The following is a 17,030-nucleotide window of genomic DNA, read 5'->3' on the forward strand; positions in this document are numbered from 1 at the left end:
CGGCTAATAAACAACCTCAGCCCACTGAATTCACCCCAAACTTCTTGAAACAGTGTAGTTTCCTTATCGGGTAAGGGTCTTTTATTCCTGAGAAAACTGAAACATAGAGATGTTGAACCCATTATCCCAATATTTTTGTGTGGTGTTTGGAAATTACCTTTGACTATGTGGTATTTAAAGTACTTGAAATATTTAAGAGAATTTGGAATATTAGAGAATTTAATAAATTGAACTTGTGATTTCAATAAAAAATGTATATTTGAGTATTTGCTTTTAGACTTGTAATTTTAAGTTAAAAGGTATGGGAGGATTTGGTTGAATATGAATAATAGGTGGTTAAGATACCTTATGATCCACAGTATTCATAAGTTTGTTATATTTACAAGAATTACTTAGGTAGGTTTTGTCAGACAAATGACAGAAAAATTAAATTTATAAGTGAAATTTAAACCTATTTATAGTATATTGCACATTACTGTAGTATTATGTTATAGATTAATGTATTAAATTTATAAATGCAATTTTATTTTATTTTTTAAATTTATTTTTATTTATTGGCTGCGTTGGGTCTTCGTTGCTGCACGTGGACTTTCTGTAGATGAGGCGAGTGGGGCTTCTCATTGCATTTGCTTCTTGTGGAGCACGGGCTCTAGGTGCAAGGGCTTCAGTAGTTGTGGCACATGGGCTCAGTAGTTGTGGCTCACGGGCTCTAGAGCGTAGCTCAGTAGTTGTGGCGCACAGGCTTAGTTTCTCCGAGCCATGTGGGATCTTCCCAGAACAGGGATTGAACCTGTGTCCCCTGCATTGGCAGGTGGATTCTTAACCACTGTGCTACCAGGGAAGCCCCTATAAATGCAATTTTAAATGCTTAAGGAAATTTAATTAAGTTTGCAAATGGGACTAGACAATCAAAAGTTTAAAAATGATTATAAATTTTGCTATAGAGTATTAAGGAGATTTGCATATTGATAAGAGTGTGGCAGAGTAGTAAGCTTTTTAAAAAATTGAAGTGTAGTTAACTTACAATGTGTTAGTTTCAGGTGTATAGCACAGTGATTCAGTTATAAATATATGTGTATATATGTATATATTCTTTTTCAGATTCTTTTCCCTTGTAGGTTATCATAGAATATTTTAAAGAATTTTTTAAAATAAATTTATTTATTTATTTATTTAATTGGCTGTGTTAGGTCTTTTTTTGCTGTGCACAGGCTTTCTTTTAGTTGTGGTGAGTGGGGGCTACTCTTTGCTGTGGTGCACGGGCTCCTCATTGCCATGGCTTCTCTTGTTGCAGAGCACGGGCTTCAGTAGTTGCAGCACATGGGCTCAACAGTTGTGGCCCACGGGCTCTAAAGCGCAGGCTCAATAGTTGTGGTGCACGGGCTTAGTTGCTCCCCGGCATGTGGGATCTTCCTGGAGCAGGGATCGAACCCGTGTCCCTTGCATTGGCAGGCGGATTCTTAACCCCTGTGCCACCTAGGAAGCCCTATCATAGAATATTGAGCAGAGTTCCCTGTGATATACAGTAGGTCCTTTTTGGTTATCTCTTTTATATATGGTAGTGTGTATATGTTAATCCCAACCTCCTAATTTATCCCTCCACCCTTTCCCCAAGTAATGATATTTTTAAATTGAACTTATAAACTTAAGATTTTGCAATTTGTATCTTTTTTAAAAAATTGATCAGATTCAGATTTATTACTTTTGTTTTTGTTTTTCTGCAAGACTACTTCACAAAGATGTACTTGATTCTTTTTTTTTAAATAAATAAATTTATTGACTGCGTTGGATCTTCGTTGCTGCACGCAGGCTTTCTCTAGTTGCGTCTAGCAGGAGCTGCTCTTCATTGTGGTACGCAGGCTCCTCATTGCTTCTCTTATTGCAGAGCATGGGCTCTAGGCGTGTGGGCTTCAATAGTTGCAGCACATAGGCTCAGTAGTTGTGGCACATGGGCTTAGTTGCTCCGCAGCATGTGGGATCTTCCTGGAGAAGGGATTGAACCTGTGTCCCCTGCATTGGCAGGCGGATTCTTAACCACTGCGCTACCTAGGAAGTCCCTGTAATTTGTATCTTTAATTAATTCTGATAATATTATATAGGAATAATAACCTGAGAGGGAAGAGGGAAGAGCTTCCTTTCTTTCCTGGGTGGAGGGAAATGTGCTTTACCTCCCTCTCTGCCCCTGTCTCCAGGCCCCGGGGCTGTCTCCTGGTTCTCTCAGCACTCTCCTGCTGCCCCAGGAACTCTCCCCGTGCCCGGTGGGAGTCTACCAGGCACAGTCTTTCTCCCACAGTGATGCGCCTCTTCTCTTGCCCAGTCACACCTCCCATGCCCTCAGGACACTTGATTTCAGTGAGAAGCCAGGAGGTGGATGGACAGGCAATGGGATGAATGGATCTTCATTGGTGAGTGATGGCTGCTCAGACTCCTAGAGGTGTTAATAAAATGCAAAGGAGGACCTTACAAACCTGAATGGCACTCTCATGGGAGTTTGAGTCACTGTGCTAAAGTTGAGTATAAACATTCAAAAGTCCCAGGTTGCGACTTGGGGAAGAGGGCACCCTACCTGCTAGTCCATTCCCATGGTGTGTATCTGGCATTTGGTTAGCCTCTCTCAAGTGCTTCCTGATTTTCACTACTTCACTTTGCTTTTTTAAGTTGAATATATTTGACATATAACATTGTGTGAATTTAGGGTATACAAGGTGTTCATTTAATACATTTGTATGTTGTAATGTGATTGCTGTTGCAGTGATATTTGGCACCTCTATCACATCACATAACTATCATTTCTTTTTAGTGGTTGGGATAATTTTTAGTCTCAGCAAGTTTGATGATTGTAGTACAATATTGTGTACATTCACTGTACCACGCATTGGATCTCTATGACTTATTTACTTCTCATTGCCAGTTTGTACCCTTAAACAGCAGCAATCTCATCCCCTCACTCCCCATCGTCTGGTAACCACCATTTTACTCTGGTTTTCAAAAGTTTGACTTTTTTAGGCTCCACATATAAGTGATATCACACAGTGTTTGTCTTTCTTTATCTGACTTATCTCAGCATCTTATGCTCAGGGGCCAATCATGTTGTGGCAAATGGCAGGAGATCCTCCTTTCTCGTGGCTGAATAATATTGCATTGTGTGTATATACCACAACTTTTTAATCCATGCATCCATTGGGCATTTAAGTTGTTTCCATATCTTGGCTATTGTGAATAATGCTGCAGTAAACCTGGGAGTGCATATATTGCTTTGAAATCTTATTTTCATTTCTTTTGGTATATACTGAGAAGTGGAGTTGGTGAACCTTAGGGTAGATCTATTTTTAAGTTTTTGAGGAAAATCCATACCGTTTTCCATAGTGGTTAGACCAACTTACATTCAAACAGTGTATAAGGGTTCTCTTTCCTCCACATCCTCTCCAGCACCTATTGTCTCGTCTTCTTGATGATAGCCATTTAATAGATGAGATGAATCTCGTGGTTTTGATTTGCATTTCCCTGATGCTTAGTGATGTTGAACATCTTTTCATGTGCCTGTTGGCCATTTTGATGTCCTCTTTAGAAAACTGTCTCAGTTCTCTGCCCATCTAAAAATTGGATTTTTTTGTTATTGAGTTGTATGGGGTTTTTTAAATATATATTTTGGATATTAATCCCTTATCCAGTATATGGTTTGCAGAAATTTTCTCCCATTCTGCAGGTTTTTTTCTTTTTGTTAATTGTTTCTTTTGCTGTGCAGAAGCTTTTGAGTTTGATGTAGTTCCATGTATTGACTTTTGCTTTTGTCGTTTGTACTTTTGGTATCAAATCCAAAAAATCATCACTAAGATCAATGTCAAAGAGCTTCTTCCCCAAGTTTTCTTTTAGGAGTACTGCTCTACTTCTTAAACCAGAAGTTTTCTGAACATTTCAAGCTTTCTACACCAGCTTCCAAGATATTCATGAGGGATGTCTAGGAATAAGGTAAGAGAACCCAGGTTCGTGCTGGTAAATGTTGGGCAATCAGCAGTCTGGAGATTTACTTTGTAGTGTTTGCTAATTTTTGTGTGTAAATACTCCCACCATGGCTAATTTCAAATTTTCAGCCGTTTAACAACCGACTCACAAAGTTCCTAGGAATGTAATGGTTGGCTCTCATGAGCTGGCATGCACTGGTTTATTAACCACACCACTGGGCCTACCTGTATTATTTGCCCTCTGATTGGTGGGAAGACAACAATTATTATATACGATATAATAAGCTAAGGTATGGAGTTATGTTTGAAATCTCTCGTGAGCCCGTGGTACTATCATGGTCATAGACACAAAAGTATCGATTGTCGAAAGAAATTTTCCTGTGGACATACTGCTTTTGGGGAGCAGCTGCCCAGCTAATAGCAGGGAGGCTGCCTTCTCTTTCCACCAGCCTCAGGGAGGCAGCGTAGGGGAATATATGGGAGCACAGGATAGCTTTAATACGTAAACCAGTCTCACTGCAAGTCAGATCAAGGTACTATAAGCCTTTAGCTCAGATTCACATCCAGATCTGGTCAACAGACTTTCCTCTTACAGACCATTGTATTTCAGGTACAGAATTTGGCATGCACCTCAGTGATTAGAATCAAATCCCCCAAGGAGAGGACCTGTAGCCTTCACCATAAAGTGTTAGTAAAAGTGCCAAGGACTCCAGAGAAAGGGCACTAAAATTTTATAGTATAAAATACCTTTTATACCTATAAAGGTATAATGTAACTGTACCATAGAGTGGGTGGAGGACCAGAGAGCTCCTGGAGGCTTAAAGGGCTCAGGAAATAAACTTTCAGTGGGATACAAAAAGCAGGGAAGGGGCGGGGGAGTGGAAATTGAGAGATGACAATCTCCAACCATACGAATTTACTTCTCCTTCCTGGGCTTTTTGGAATTGGGAGAGATTTGTAGATGTGGAACCACAAGTACCATGACAGCAACATGGCCCAGAGTTCCTGAGAAGACAGCTACTGTAGCAGGATCTGCTTGCAAGGCTAGATTGTGTCAGCAGAGGGAGTAATTGGTAGACAGGCCTGTTCCGTCCACTCATTGAAGACCTTGATTGAAGATCTAAGTCCTGACTTTTAAAGCAACCCATAACTGTAGGCTTTACATGTGAGAGGTGGCCCCAAATCCTCCACCGCTCATATTGGTCATACATATACCACTGTACTGACTATTGAAATCATAATAAAATGCTGGTGATAGTGTTTTTCCTTTATGATTTAAGATATTTCCAGGAATTCTGGAATAGGAGGATATATTACTGCCCAGCAATAGTCCTTGAAACAAAAATCTAAGGGAATTTATAAAAATTTGCCTGGATCTTTGCTTTACAAATGGAATGGGAGGAAGCCTAGTGCAAAGATCAGGCGAGTTTCTGTCCTGTACGCACAGCGAGGCTGCTGCTACCACCATAGACAGAGTCATGTTGTGGGCAGCTTTTTGAGTTGTAGGAGGATTTATATGAGCCATATACACTATTGTCCTTGTTACATAAGAGGCATTCATGCAGCCAGACAGCAAAAAATTTACTGGATATCTACTCCATGCCAGGTACTCAGATTATACAGATTGTACTAAGACGCGGTCCTTTATTCTCAATTAGCTGACGTTTCACTAGGGGGCGCCAAACCTATAAATAAGCACAGTAACTGCTGAAAGTGCTGGCACAGAAGTCTGGGTGGAAGGTGTGTGCGGGGTGGAGAGGGTATCAGAAATAACTGGACAGATCTGCCCCAGGATCGGTCAGGAGAAGTCTTCATAGGAAAGGTGTCCCTGAGCAGTGTTCCTGAGGCTCCTTACCCAGGATGAGGAGGCTGCATGGAACGGGTAGGCTTCGGTGTGACGCTAGCTGGAGAAATGGAAGAGGAGACCTTTGGCCTGAGCCTTTGGACTGATGCACACGCTCAACCTCACGCCTAAGGAGAAAACATCCCCGGCAAGTTGAATGTGGACACTGCAGAGAACACACACACACCATCACAGCCTGAGCCATGTGGAAGCCATGTCTGGGTAAGACGGTTTTTAGAAATTACCTCTTCTTTATTGCCACATTAATATAAAAAGTTTGGTATATTTGGGTGGGCAAAAGAAAGCCACAGTGTTTACAAAGTTGTAGGAAGTTTAAAAATATATGGCTTTAGTGTTTGGAAAAGCAGCTATGGATTGCTTCTTTGGTTTAGTTATCCAGGCGATCGAAATTCTGGGTCTGAAATTCTTGGAAGTCCTCTGGGATGGTGTCTGCAAAGGAGAACGTGCACAGGGGTTAGGAAGGCTCCCTCCAGCCTGCATCCTGCTCAGCTCACACTGGAAGGTATCCTGTAGGGGTCGCTGTCGGCCTGCCCAGCAGGCGCCCAAAGGGCCACCCCCCCCCCCCCCCGCCCCCCGCAGCTATTTTCTACCTCAGGCTGCTTTGCAAGTTGTTGGCTTAATGCCCAGGAACCTCATTCACAGGCCTAAGGAAAATTAGCAGGCAGAGTGGATTTTGAGTTTATGATTATGTTTGAGCTGTATGAAAATGAAGGCTGCCTGCCTGAATCTCTCACTGAAACCCATGTCCTAAGCCAAGCAGTTTAATTCTCGGGGGCTCAATTTCCTCATCTATCAAATAGGAAAAATGAGATCTGCCTTTTACTTGGATTACACAGGGACTATCAGGTTTCAGGAACATGTGGCACGAGCTTTCCGCTTCTGGGTGGGAAGTGTGCTATACACTAAGGTGGCATTATTTGATTTTTTTCTAGTCGTAATATCATGCAGTAACAAGAATGTACGTTACCATTGCAGCGATATTTGAGGTTGGACCAAATGATGTTTTCCTGGGAGAAGCAGAACACGCCGAGCCGGCCTCCACGCATCGTGGTGTCTATGGTGACCCCGGAGTCAGCCACCAACTCAGAGCCTTCATAAAATCGCACCCTGCAGCCAACATAGCCGGAGTGGGGACACTCAGACCAAGGTCGGGGGGAGCACCCATCACAAGACTTAGGGGTCCCACTTCTGATCCGCCTGCGTCTTTGCTCTGTTCCATCCTCTGCTCGGCACAGACCTGGCGTGTGCCCCTGCTGCTGCTTACCCCTTTCCCTACTGAATGGGAAACTCCCTGAGGTCAGGGACCGCCTGTCCGTGTCCTCCGCTATCCTGTCTCTCCAAAGGCCTAGCATGATGTTGGGCACCGAGTCCAGCTCGATGGGTACTTGCTGATGAGTTAAAGAGAAATCACAATACAACCCAGGGCCACGAGGCTTTCTTCACGGTCCAGTGAGTTATCCTGTCCAGACATCATGCTTAAAAACCACTGCTTTTCTCTAGGTCTGATGGATAACATTTGGTGGAATCCCAGAGCAGGGATTCTCCTCGGGGGGGGGGGGGGGGGACAGCACTCCCTAAGCAGGGTTTTAGAAATTTGTGGGGGCATTTTGGGCCGTCACTGCGGCGTTTAGTGACAGAAGCCAGGGATGCTGGGTGGCTTCCAAGGCCCTGAGGAGAAAAATCAACACTTGTCCTGCCTCCAGATACTTTTGGGTGCTCCTCTAGACCCTTGGGTAGGTGAAGAGACTGTTTATAATTATCTAGGCTTAGACCCTAACTCTCTCTTACTTGGGAACATCGAGTATTTTTTGCACTAATATCAACTGATTTTCCAGGGTAAATTGAGAAACTGTTGCGTACAGTTGACAAACAACACAGGTTTGAACTGCACGGGTCCACTTACATGTGGATTTCCCCACCAACTACTACTTTACTACATGATCTATGGGGGGTTGAATCTGCAGATACTGAGCCACAGACACGGAAGGCATCTGTGGACCTTTATCCGTGGCGGGTCCTCGAAGGGACCCCGAGTTATTCAAAGGTCAACTGTACTTTGTTTAAAAATTAAGCTGTTTACTGTTTTATTTTATTGCAGTAGATTTACAATGTTGTTAGTTTCTGCTGTACAGCCAAGAGAATCAGTTATACATATTTCCACCCTTTTTTACATTCCTTCCCTATATAGGTCATTACAGAGTATTGAGTCGAGTTCTCTGTGCTGTCCAGTAGCTCCTTATTAGTCACCTATCTTATATGTAGTAGTGTGTATATGTCAGTTCCAACCTCCCAATTTATCCCTCCCCGCTCTCCCCACTGGTGATCATAAGATTGTTTTCTACGTCTGTGACTCTATTTCTGTTTTGTGAATAAGTTCATTTGTACCCTTTAGATTCCACATATAAGCGATATACGATATTTGTCCTTCTCTGTAGCTGTTCACTATTTTAGAAATTCACATCACTGCTGGCAACACCACTGTTGTGTCCACAACACACCAACCTGTAGTAGGACATCCCCTTCGCAGTGAGTCTAGGTACAAGTGCCAGTGTCTATACCATTTTGTGTTTTAGTGTGGTTGTGTCCAAGCATTTACATGATTTTGTTATAAATTCTTATTTCTCTATTAGGGATCAGATTGATTCTCTAAAGTAATATATGCAGGTAGATTATATTTTCTATGATTTCATTTTGGAACACAGTTTGTTATAAAAGGGGGCCATTAAGCTTAGTAGGGCTTGGAACATGATAAACTTACTGTCGGACAAACAGATTACATTTAATGTAATATCTCAAAGGAGGACAAAATATGAATTAGGCCTCATATATCCTTTTTTCCACTAGGCGCTTTCCTGCCCCGGTCAGGAGAATGCAATCAGCCCTCCTTCCTAAGAGTCTACATAAGCTGTCATGAGTGTTGATCTGTGAGTTTGAGGAATGAGAAAGTACACCAACTAAATGTCAAAGATGTAGTCCTGAGGCATTCTCGCTGCTGAGAACAGGTGTTTGCTTTTTAAATAGTCCTGCAGGGACATGAGGCAGCTTACATCGGCTCACATGAGGGTCAGCTGAGGCCGAGGGCGGAACCCGCCGTCACGACGTCAGGCACTGGGGAGACCAAGATAAAAGGAGACACGGGTGCTGCCCTCGTGGCGTTTATCAGACCCTAAGGGACTCAGTGCAGCGTGACGTGTGTGGGTGAGTGACGCTGCAGGGTTCAGAGGGACCACACAGGCGTGCGGGTGGGACAGTCAGAGCACATCTCACCTCACACGGGTCCGCGTGGCAGAGGGGAATCGCCGTTCCGGTGCCAAGGCCTCCCCTACGGAAGGTCCTTCTACCCCCAGTTTGGCCCTACCATCCAGGCGGTCAGTCTGAGCCAGGTGTCATCCTCCTACCTCTTTTCTGGGAGCCTGAGGTCCTTGGGAACTGTCTGCTTAGGGACGTGAACGCTCCATGATACAGAGGGAGAACGCGCTTTGCTTCAAGTGCACGGAGAGGAGGGGGTGCAGCGCCTACCTGATGTAGCCCACCTGGGGCCGGTGCTGCAGGAACCAGCGGTAGGACACCTTGTCCTTCCAGCCCACGTTCCTGGAGTCCTTCCACAGCAGCCTGACCTGATCGCTGGTGTCCCCAGTGTGCCACAGGGAGTTGCGGAGATGCTCGCCTGGCCCTGTCTTAGACTTAACGGCCTGGACAACGACACGAGTGAGATCTTAGAATGCACAGACCACCCTTCCTGTACCCCGCATGCCTGGGGTGGTGACAGGGTGGGAAGTCATGGTTAGAGTGGGGCCGCCTGGGATCTGGACACGAAGCATAAACACTTAAATGCCATTTCTACGGCAGTGCCCCCAACCTTTGAGTAGTCAGCACTGGCCAGTATTCCACTAACAGTCCATGTTTTTCCTGCTACAAATCCATCGCTCCCCACATGTGGCCAATGAGGGCCCTGAAGTCTGCCTTCCCTCCCAGCAGGAGTGACAGAGGTAGCCTCTCAGTCCTCCTGTACAAAGCTGGCCCCCAAAAAGTGTACCTGAAGATGTACCCCCAAATCCTCCCACGTCTTGGCCCCCTTGAGGCTGACATTCTCACTGTCAGTCACCCAGAGGGGAGCATGTGGCTTGCACGTGGGAGTGAAGGCAAGGCCCTGGATGGGCTCCAGTGTTCCCTGACTTGAACGCTAGCACGAATGCATCAGTTCCTTAGATGGATAAACGCCATATGGGAGAACACAGAGTTTAAAAGGAGGGTGAAGCGCCCAGAAGAAAGGGAGATGAGTACCTTGAGCTGAATGCCAGGTTCTGCGACAGCTCGGAACGGGGTGGCCTGCCAGTACGTCTGCTCTGTCTGCTTCCACATGACCACGTAGAAGCTGGAGCTGTCTTGGTAACCAAAGATAAAGCCGGCATAGTCATCGTCTGTCTGGGTGTTGACGTGGAAGGTCCCTTCGAAGTCAACTCCATTAAAAGCCGTGTACCCTGTAAAGATCAAAATAAGATGAGAAAAACGGACAAGGCACAAGAGTAGGACAAGGAAGGAGTGAATTCTGCACAAGTGGTGATGAGGCCCTGGACATACCCACTGCCAGGCCGGGGTCACTGTTCATGGTCTGCACGATCTCCATGCCCTGCAGAGAGAGTTGAAGGAGTTATCATTAACCTCAGAGGATGCAATGAGCTCAAGGAAGCCCAGGACACCTCAGGCATCACTGGTGAGTGGTCAGTGATGCCTGACCTCCACGTAAAGATTTCAGTATCTGAGGAAGTGCTCTACCTTGTTATGTGCTCAAAGCAAGCATACACTTGCAAACAAAACAAAACCCTCAAAGCTTAGTAGAAATAGTTTTGCTACAGCTGTCACTTAAGCTGATCCAATACACCCAGGAGAGAACATATGCTTCTAATGAATGTGACCTGCTAGGTGACACTGGAAAATCTAAGCTTCTCCGTGCCTGTCTCCTTTAGTTCCACAAGGAGAAAGGCACACAGGAGCATCCACTGCAGAGATGAGGAGCATGGCTGTGGGGTCAGACTGCCTCGGTCTCAAATCCAGCAACCTCAGGTGCTCCCCTGGGGCGCCACCGTGAGTAATCACTCAGGCTTGATAAGACTTGAGCTCATTATCTGTAAAACGAGGTTGATGCACGTGCTTTTGTCACAGGGCTGTTGTGAGGAATAAACACGCCACGGACTAGCGCCTGGCTCACGGTCGGCACCGTCTAAATTTACCCACTGCTCTCAGAAGGACCTGTGTTGAGAGGCAAAGCTGAGCTGCTGCCAGCCGTGTAACACTCACTTGGTTCAGGACCACCCAATTGGGATCGATCTGGGCGTCCCCTTCAGGGTCTAAAACCACTGTCTGATAGGCCCTGAAGTCGGTCAGGGTGACCTCTGCGTTCTCCGGGCACACGTCGATCCGGTCGATGACCTGGTCCTGGTCAAAGTCAGTCTCGCAGATGTCTCCCACGCCGTCGCCTGCGGGGGTGCAAGAGGAGGAGGGGAGTTCAATAATGCCTGCTACCCCCACGCCGCCCGCTGCCTGACAGGGAGGGGACTGGGCAAGGAGCCAAGAGAGCCCAAGCTCAGCTCCAGGGCGAGGTTTTCACCCCGCGTGGAGCGGGGAGCTGTGGAATCAGCCGTGTCTGAGCTGGGCCCTGGAGACCGCATGGTGGGTTGGTGAAGCCCACTGCAGCCGATCAAAAGGACTTCCTAGGGACAGGGGGTGGGGGGGCAACTGTCTGAAGCTGACCTGACAAGAAACCCTGGGTGCCCTCTAGGACAGGGGTTTCACCAACCGGTGGATCTTGGGCCTGACCTTACCTAAGCAAGTGTCTGCAGTACTTTCTGGACTATGACGCGTGAAAAGCAGGGCAATTATGGTCACCAGTCTCTAAGAAGAATTTACGGTGATCCTGAGGCTGAATCTAGCCCACAGTGGCTCTTCTGTCCAGCTGACGGGGCGGTAGGATGCTTGAATTCGCATACGGGGGACGGGCAAGCCCTCGCCTCTCACCACCGTGCTCGCCACTCTGCTGTCTCACCTCCAGCTCCGTGCACGCCTCTCCTTAACAGCTTGGCCCCTGCAGGCAGCAGTCTGCAGACCCCCCCTGCATGGCGCTGCTGTGCCCCCCTCTCCACCCTGCTCCTGCAGTGACTCTGGCGAAAGGTGCGCGCAGGACGGCGCAGCAGCTCTGCAAGCCCTGAAGGGGAGCACGGGGCTGCTTCCCGGCCCCGCCCGTGCGGTCTCATCCTAGGGCCGCACGGAAGCCGCCCTTCTCTGGCGGCTGGGGACTGGGGTCTACTAGGTGTCTACGGTCCACACGCGCCGTGGCTGCTCAGAGAAGCCTGGGCCCTGGCAGAGGTGGGCCGCCCTGTGCCCGGCTGATGGGGCCGCGGGGCTGAGCCCACGTACTGTTGCTGTCCTCCTGGGCAGGGTTGGGGACCAGCCGGCAGTTGTCCGGCCCAGGCGGCACCAGGTCCGGGATGCCATCGTTGTCGTCGTCATCGTCACACTCGTCACCAACCCCATCCTTATCCGTGTCCAGCTGGGCGCTGTTAATGACAGTGGGGCAGTTGTCTGTGCTGTCCTGGTGCCCGTCTCCATCACTGTGGGGAAAAAGGAGAGGGGGTTGCGTCACAGTCCAGCAGAGGACACGGAGAGTCCAGTTCTCAGGAGGGAGAGTCTAGGTTTGGGGTCCTAACCGGGCTTGGTCTTTTATCAAACCGACGGGTCCTCGGAGACCATTTCCCACTTTCTCAACCTGTTGAAACCAGGAAATCATTTTCCATTCAAAATGAGGGTCGATGTCTGTGATTTCTGTGACCAGATGCACCTTTCAGTCCCTGGGCACGACTGTGATCCCCTACAGAGGATCTGGCAGGGGAGCAAAGTGAGGGGCAGGGGGGCCACGCGGCTCGCTGCGAGTCCTGGCTCAGCCGCGCACCAGCGTGTGGCCCCGGACGCGACACTCACCCCTCTGTGGCTCAGCACCCTCATCTGTACCATGGGAACAACAGCCCACCTCCCAGGGTTGTTAGGAAGATTAAATGATTACGTGATGAGAATTCTGCACGTTACATTTTAATATATGAAAAAGCACTTCTAAGTGCCTGGCACTTGGGAAGCCCCATGGTGTTTCTTTTTCTACCACTCTTCACCACGCCTGGCCAGTAGACCCGAGAAGCATCAGGAGTGAATGCACAGGGAGGAGGGCAGGGACAGCAGGGCCGCCCTTCCTGAGAACTGAGCGTGTAGGCGGGGCTCGGCCCTATCTAACGCACTTCTCAGAACCTTCCTTCTCTGCCCACGTGATGTTTCTTCTTTCCAGGCCTAAAGGCCACCCGAGGATGAGTCTGCCCTGTCCCCAGGCTTCCCTGAGTTGACGGAGGGTCACACGGCTACTATGGTTTGGAGCAGATACTCTTTTCACCAGCTCCACCCATGGCCCATCCTGGCCCAGCAACTGCCCGCACATGGTCCACGATGGACGGGGAAGGGAATCCAGGGGCCAGTTCATGCCCTGCAGGCCAGCACATCCCAGATGGGCCCCAGAGAAAGTGAGGTCAACCCTGACAGGCAGAAGACGTCAGGGCTCCCACCGTGGAACTCCTGGGCACGTGGCAGGGCTGCTTTCCAAATCATAAGACTGAGCTATTTCCATTAGCAGCCATTCCATACAGCCCTGAACATTTTTATGCAAAACCAAGCAGTTTCTGTCCTCAAGTTTGTGGGAATTAAAATGTAGCGGAATGAGTCATTTATTTTAGGCAAAAAATCTAGAGCCTGGTGGGACAGGATATTTTAGAAATCACTTAGATGGCAATCAGAGTGCAGGATGACCTGCCACAGGGAAGATTCTTGATGTACATAACTGAGGGAAGCTGTCAGGGTACCAGTCCCACCTTCCACTCAAAAGCGGAGACATATTATGTCAGACTGTCACCGACTCACCTCTCCCCATGCTGTGATAACAGTAATACCCCAGTTATCATTTCCTGCAGGTCACCTGAGGGCCAGTTCTGCACTGGGAGGTTTACCTACACTATCTTTCATTTTCACCATCACTTGCGAGATGCCTTTAATTTTCTCTACTTTGCAGATGAATAAATTGAGAGTCAGAGACTGAGAAGTATGCTTTAGTTCCCTTAGCTGGCACGTACTCTGCAGCAAGGACATGGAGCACAAGGACAGAGATGGACTTGATAGGAGCTGTCCTTGAGCAAGGTTGGGCTGAGAGCTGCTGGCTATAGGGCAGCCTCTGAGAAAAGCTTGATAAGGGAAGCTACATTTCTTCCTGCTTTGCCCTTTCGACTCTCTTCCCTCTCTCATCCCTGTCCTGCTGCCCCTATGATTCCCTATAGAGATGAAAGGGTTTAGGGTCTTGGACAGAGGGTGCCTCTTGGGCAGAGCTGCTCATGCATACGTTTTTGATGTTCTTAAAACACCTGATCCAGCCTATGTCTTAACCTAAGACTCCATCCACGTGGGGCTAGGAGGGTTGACAACATTTATGTGTATAGAACAATTCCACCCAAATAAAGAAAACTGAATGAAAAAGTTCCAAGGACAATGAAATAACAGTGATCACTCAGGAAACCGACAGCTCTCTATTTTGGGATGATGGTGAAGCTTCCCTGAGCTGAAAGAATATAATAGCAAAGGAGCTAGTAGCTACGTAACAGAAACTGTAATATGTACTTTCCACAAAATTAACTCAACCTTCACAAGAGTCCTAAGAGCTACATCCCATTTTCATTCCCATTTTACAGGTGGAGACAATGCAGGCACAGAGCGATGAGGAAACTTGCCTAAGCTTAGCTAATGTGTGCGTGGCGGAGCTGGGACTTTTATCTAGCTGTGTCACTCCAGAGCCCATCTCTAACGCATGATGCCACACTGCGTCTCCTGTGATAGACTCTCAGTTGCTTTACTGCCTAGTGGCCCCTCCTGAGACCATCAACGCCCCCATTCATGGAGGTCAGGGACCCTGACCACAGGCAGGGCTATGGTTCCTCCAGCAACTCAATCCACCCCAGCGAGATCCCAAAGCATGACCGCAGCAGAAAGCTCTGAAAGAGAAAACTTCCCTGGATTTTGCCTCGGCCCTACGCGGCTGGGAAACATGCCATACCTGTCCTGATTGGTGTCGCAGGAGTCCCCAACCAGATCGTTGTCCACGTCGGACTGCAGAGAGATGAGAACATGTTATTTATCCCTGGGCCTGCACAGAATGTTCCAGAGAAGGCAGACCTGGCCCATCGTCACTGGGATCTCAGGAATCATTTCTCTGGAATTGGGGTAGTGCAAACTGCAAAAGGACAACACCATATTGGTGTAGGCACAATGCTGAATTTTCAAAAAAGCCTTCCAAAATATCAAGCTCCAAGGATGGGCTGCCTACACACCAGATGAGCTGATGGGAGAAGGGCGCCGGGGCAGCACGGTGGCAGGTGGAGACGTGGCGCTCCGGCTTGGGTCGGAAGGGAGCCAGCCGCAGGCACGGGGACAAGGCAAATGGATTTTGCTTTGCTTCTGCATTGTGGAACTGAGCCAGAATGGGAGTGAGTCAGAGGGCAACAATGACGCCCCTCTCTTAGGGCTTTAAAAATATGTGACACATCACACCCAACTATCCAGCCAGGAAGGAGGAGAGAGAAGGGAAACAGCACGTTGCTGATTGAATTCAATCTGAAAGGTCCATACAGGGGCTGTTGTAGGGGTTTGGGGATCAAAGGGATGTGAGCCTCCCAATGGTTAATTTCCATGTTACATTTTCCTTTCAGCAGAAAAAGCTTGTTTTGGGCATCATTAAACTCCTATTACTAACCTCATAGGGACTTCACAGCCTGTGAGATTAGTCCAGAAGGCCTCAGATCTCCTGTAATGTTCTTCCCATTACCTCCAGGCCTAAGCATACAATTTCACTTCCTCAGCTGTCAGGTGTAAGGCAACAGCAAAGAACCAGACGGTGGGTTCTGCTGGGTTCTTCCAGACACTGCTCTTACACAAGTCTTTGCAGACGGGAGTTCAGCCTAGAGTTTGGATTCCCCTGGATCCTACTAACCTGGTTAGGATTGCTGATGTCAGGACAGCTGTCACAGGCATCCCCCACGCCGTCACCATCCCTGTCCTCTTGGTCACGATTGGGAGCTTTTGGGCAGTTGTCCAGGATGTTTTTTATTCCTACAAGAAAGGAACGCTTCCCTGAGTCAGGTGAACATCACAGAAAGGTCTGGAGCACAGACTTCCAGGGGCTGTAGAGATGAGGCCAGCACACAGTGTGCAGGGAGTGACATCTGCCTGGGCCATCCTCAGAGAGCCACTACCTTCTCCAGCAGTTACCTGGAGGTAAGGTCAAAGGATGGATTCTGGGAAATGTGAAAAAGAACAGTGACCTGAGGCATTTATCCACTGAGTTAGAATTTGTCCAAGGTATCAAGGGCTATCACTGCAACCAGATGAGGGGGTTACGAGGGCTAGGAGGGCTGGCCCTGGAAAGGGAGGACCTCGTGAATGTGTGAACTATGACGGGGACCCTGGGGCTCGGGCAGTGATGTGCTGGAGCTAGGCTAGTCATACCCATTTCTCCCCAGCTGCCTGTGTCATCAATCGTGTCATCTCCTCTTGGTACCCTGGAACCAGCGACGGTGGGTGTGGTATTTATATCGTGGAAACTGGCAAATGCTACAACTTGAGGCTCTCTTTGTTCGTTTGGCTGAGCTGGTTTACCATCAGTCAGGCTTATAGCAGGTGGGGTCGTGTTTTAGAGGGGTGTGGACATTCTGGAGTGGGGGGTGTGTTGGTTAGTGGTGGGTGAGTGTATTTCTAAAGGGATTTTCCTTCAAGGTCCTGTGATATGATATGTTTTTCAGAAACTATCGGGTCCAGCCTGTACTTCAATGGTAGTCATCTATCTGTTATGAAAGCTATTCAGGAACAAACGTCCTTCCTTATAGCCAGTGAGGCGCCACAGTTGTGCTCCAGGGGTGCTATTCACACAGACCAAAACACGAGGCTCCTTCAGCGGCCCCTGGAGCAGGGCGCGGCAGCCGCCCTGCCTGAGGGCCCTTTCTGGTCTCCTAGGAAATGCCCAATTCTCTGCAGGAGAAGCGTGACCCAGGGCTGCTGCCTGGGACCCTGCTCAGCCCCTCTCCCTCGATCCCCCACTTCCAGGACTCTTGTGCATGAGAAGGATGGTGGGG

At 48.0% G+C, this 17,030-nt stretch overlaps 1 protein-coding gene across 1 annotated transcript in view; it reads right to left on the reverse strand.

Annotated features, from left to right (window-relative positions):
- Window positions 1-6,036: 6,036 nt before the first annotated feature.
- The window catches only part of THBS4 (thrombospondin 4), a 43,835-nt gene continuing 32,841 nt past the window's right edge, over window positions 6,037-17,030 (reverse strand). Inside the window, exons 14-22 of the mRNA XM_057740384.1 lie at window positions 15,893-16,011; window positions 14,960-15,012; window positions 12,241-12,434; window positions 11,125-11,303; window positions 10,408-10,456; window positions 10,111-10,307; window positions 9,346-9,518; window positions 6,794-6,933; window positions 6,037-6,255 (exon numbers count right to left, since the gene is read on the reverse strand). Of these exons, the coding sequence (XP_057596367.1) occupies window positions 6,194-6,255; window positions 6,794-6,933; window positions 9,346-9,518; window positions 10,111-10,307; window positions 10,408-10,456; window positions 11,125-11,303; window positions 12,241-12,434; window positions 14,960-15,012; window positions 15,893-16,011 (1,166 nt within the window). The 3' untranslated portion in view covers window positions 6,037-6,193. The remainder of the gene's footprint in view (window positions 6,256-6,793; window positions 6,934-9,345; window positions 9,519-10,110; window positions 10,308-10,407; window positions 10,457-11,124; window positions 11,304-12,240; window positions 12,435-14,959; window positions 15,013-15,892; window positions 16,012-17,030) is intronic.

Source organism: Hippopotamus amphibius, chromosome 1, assembly GCF_030028045.1.
Source record: "Hippopotamus amphibius kiboko isolate mHipAmp2 chromosome 1, mHipAmp2.hap2, whole genome shotgun sequence".
Taxonomy (NCBI): Eukaryota; Metazoa; Chordata; class Mammalia; order Artiodactyla; family Hippopotamidae; genus Hippopotamus; species Hippopotamus amphibius.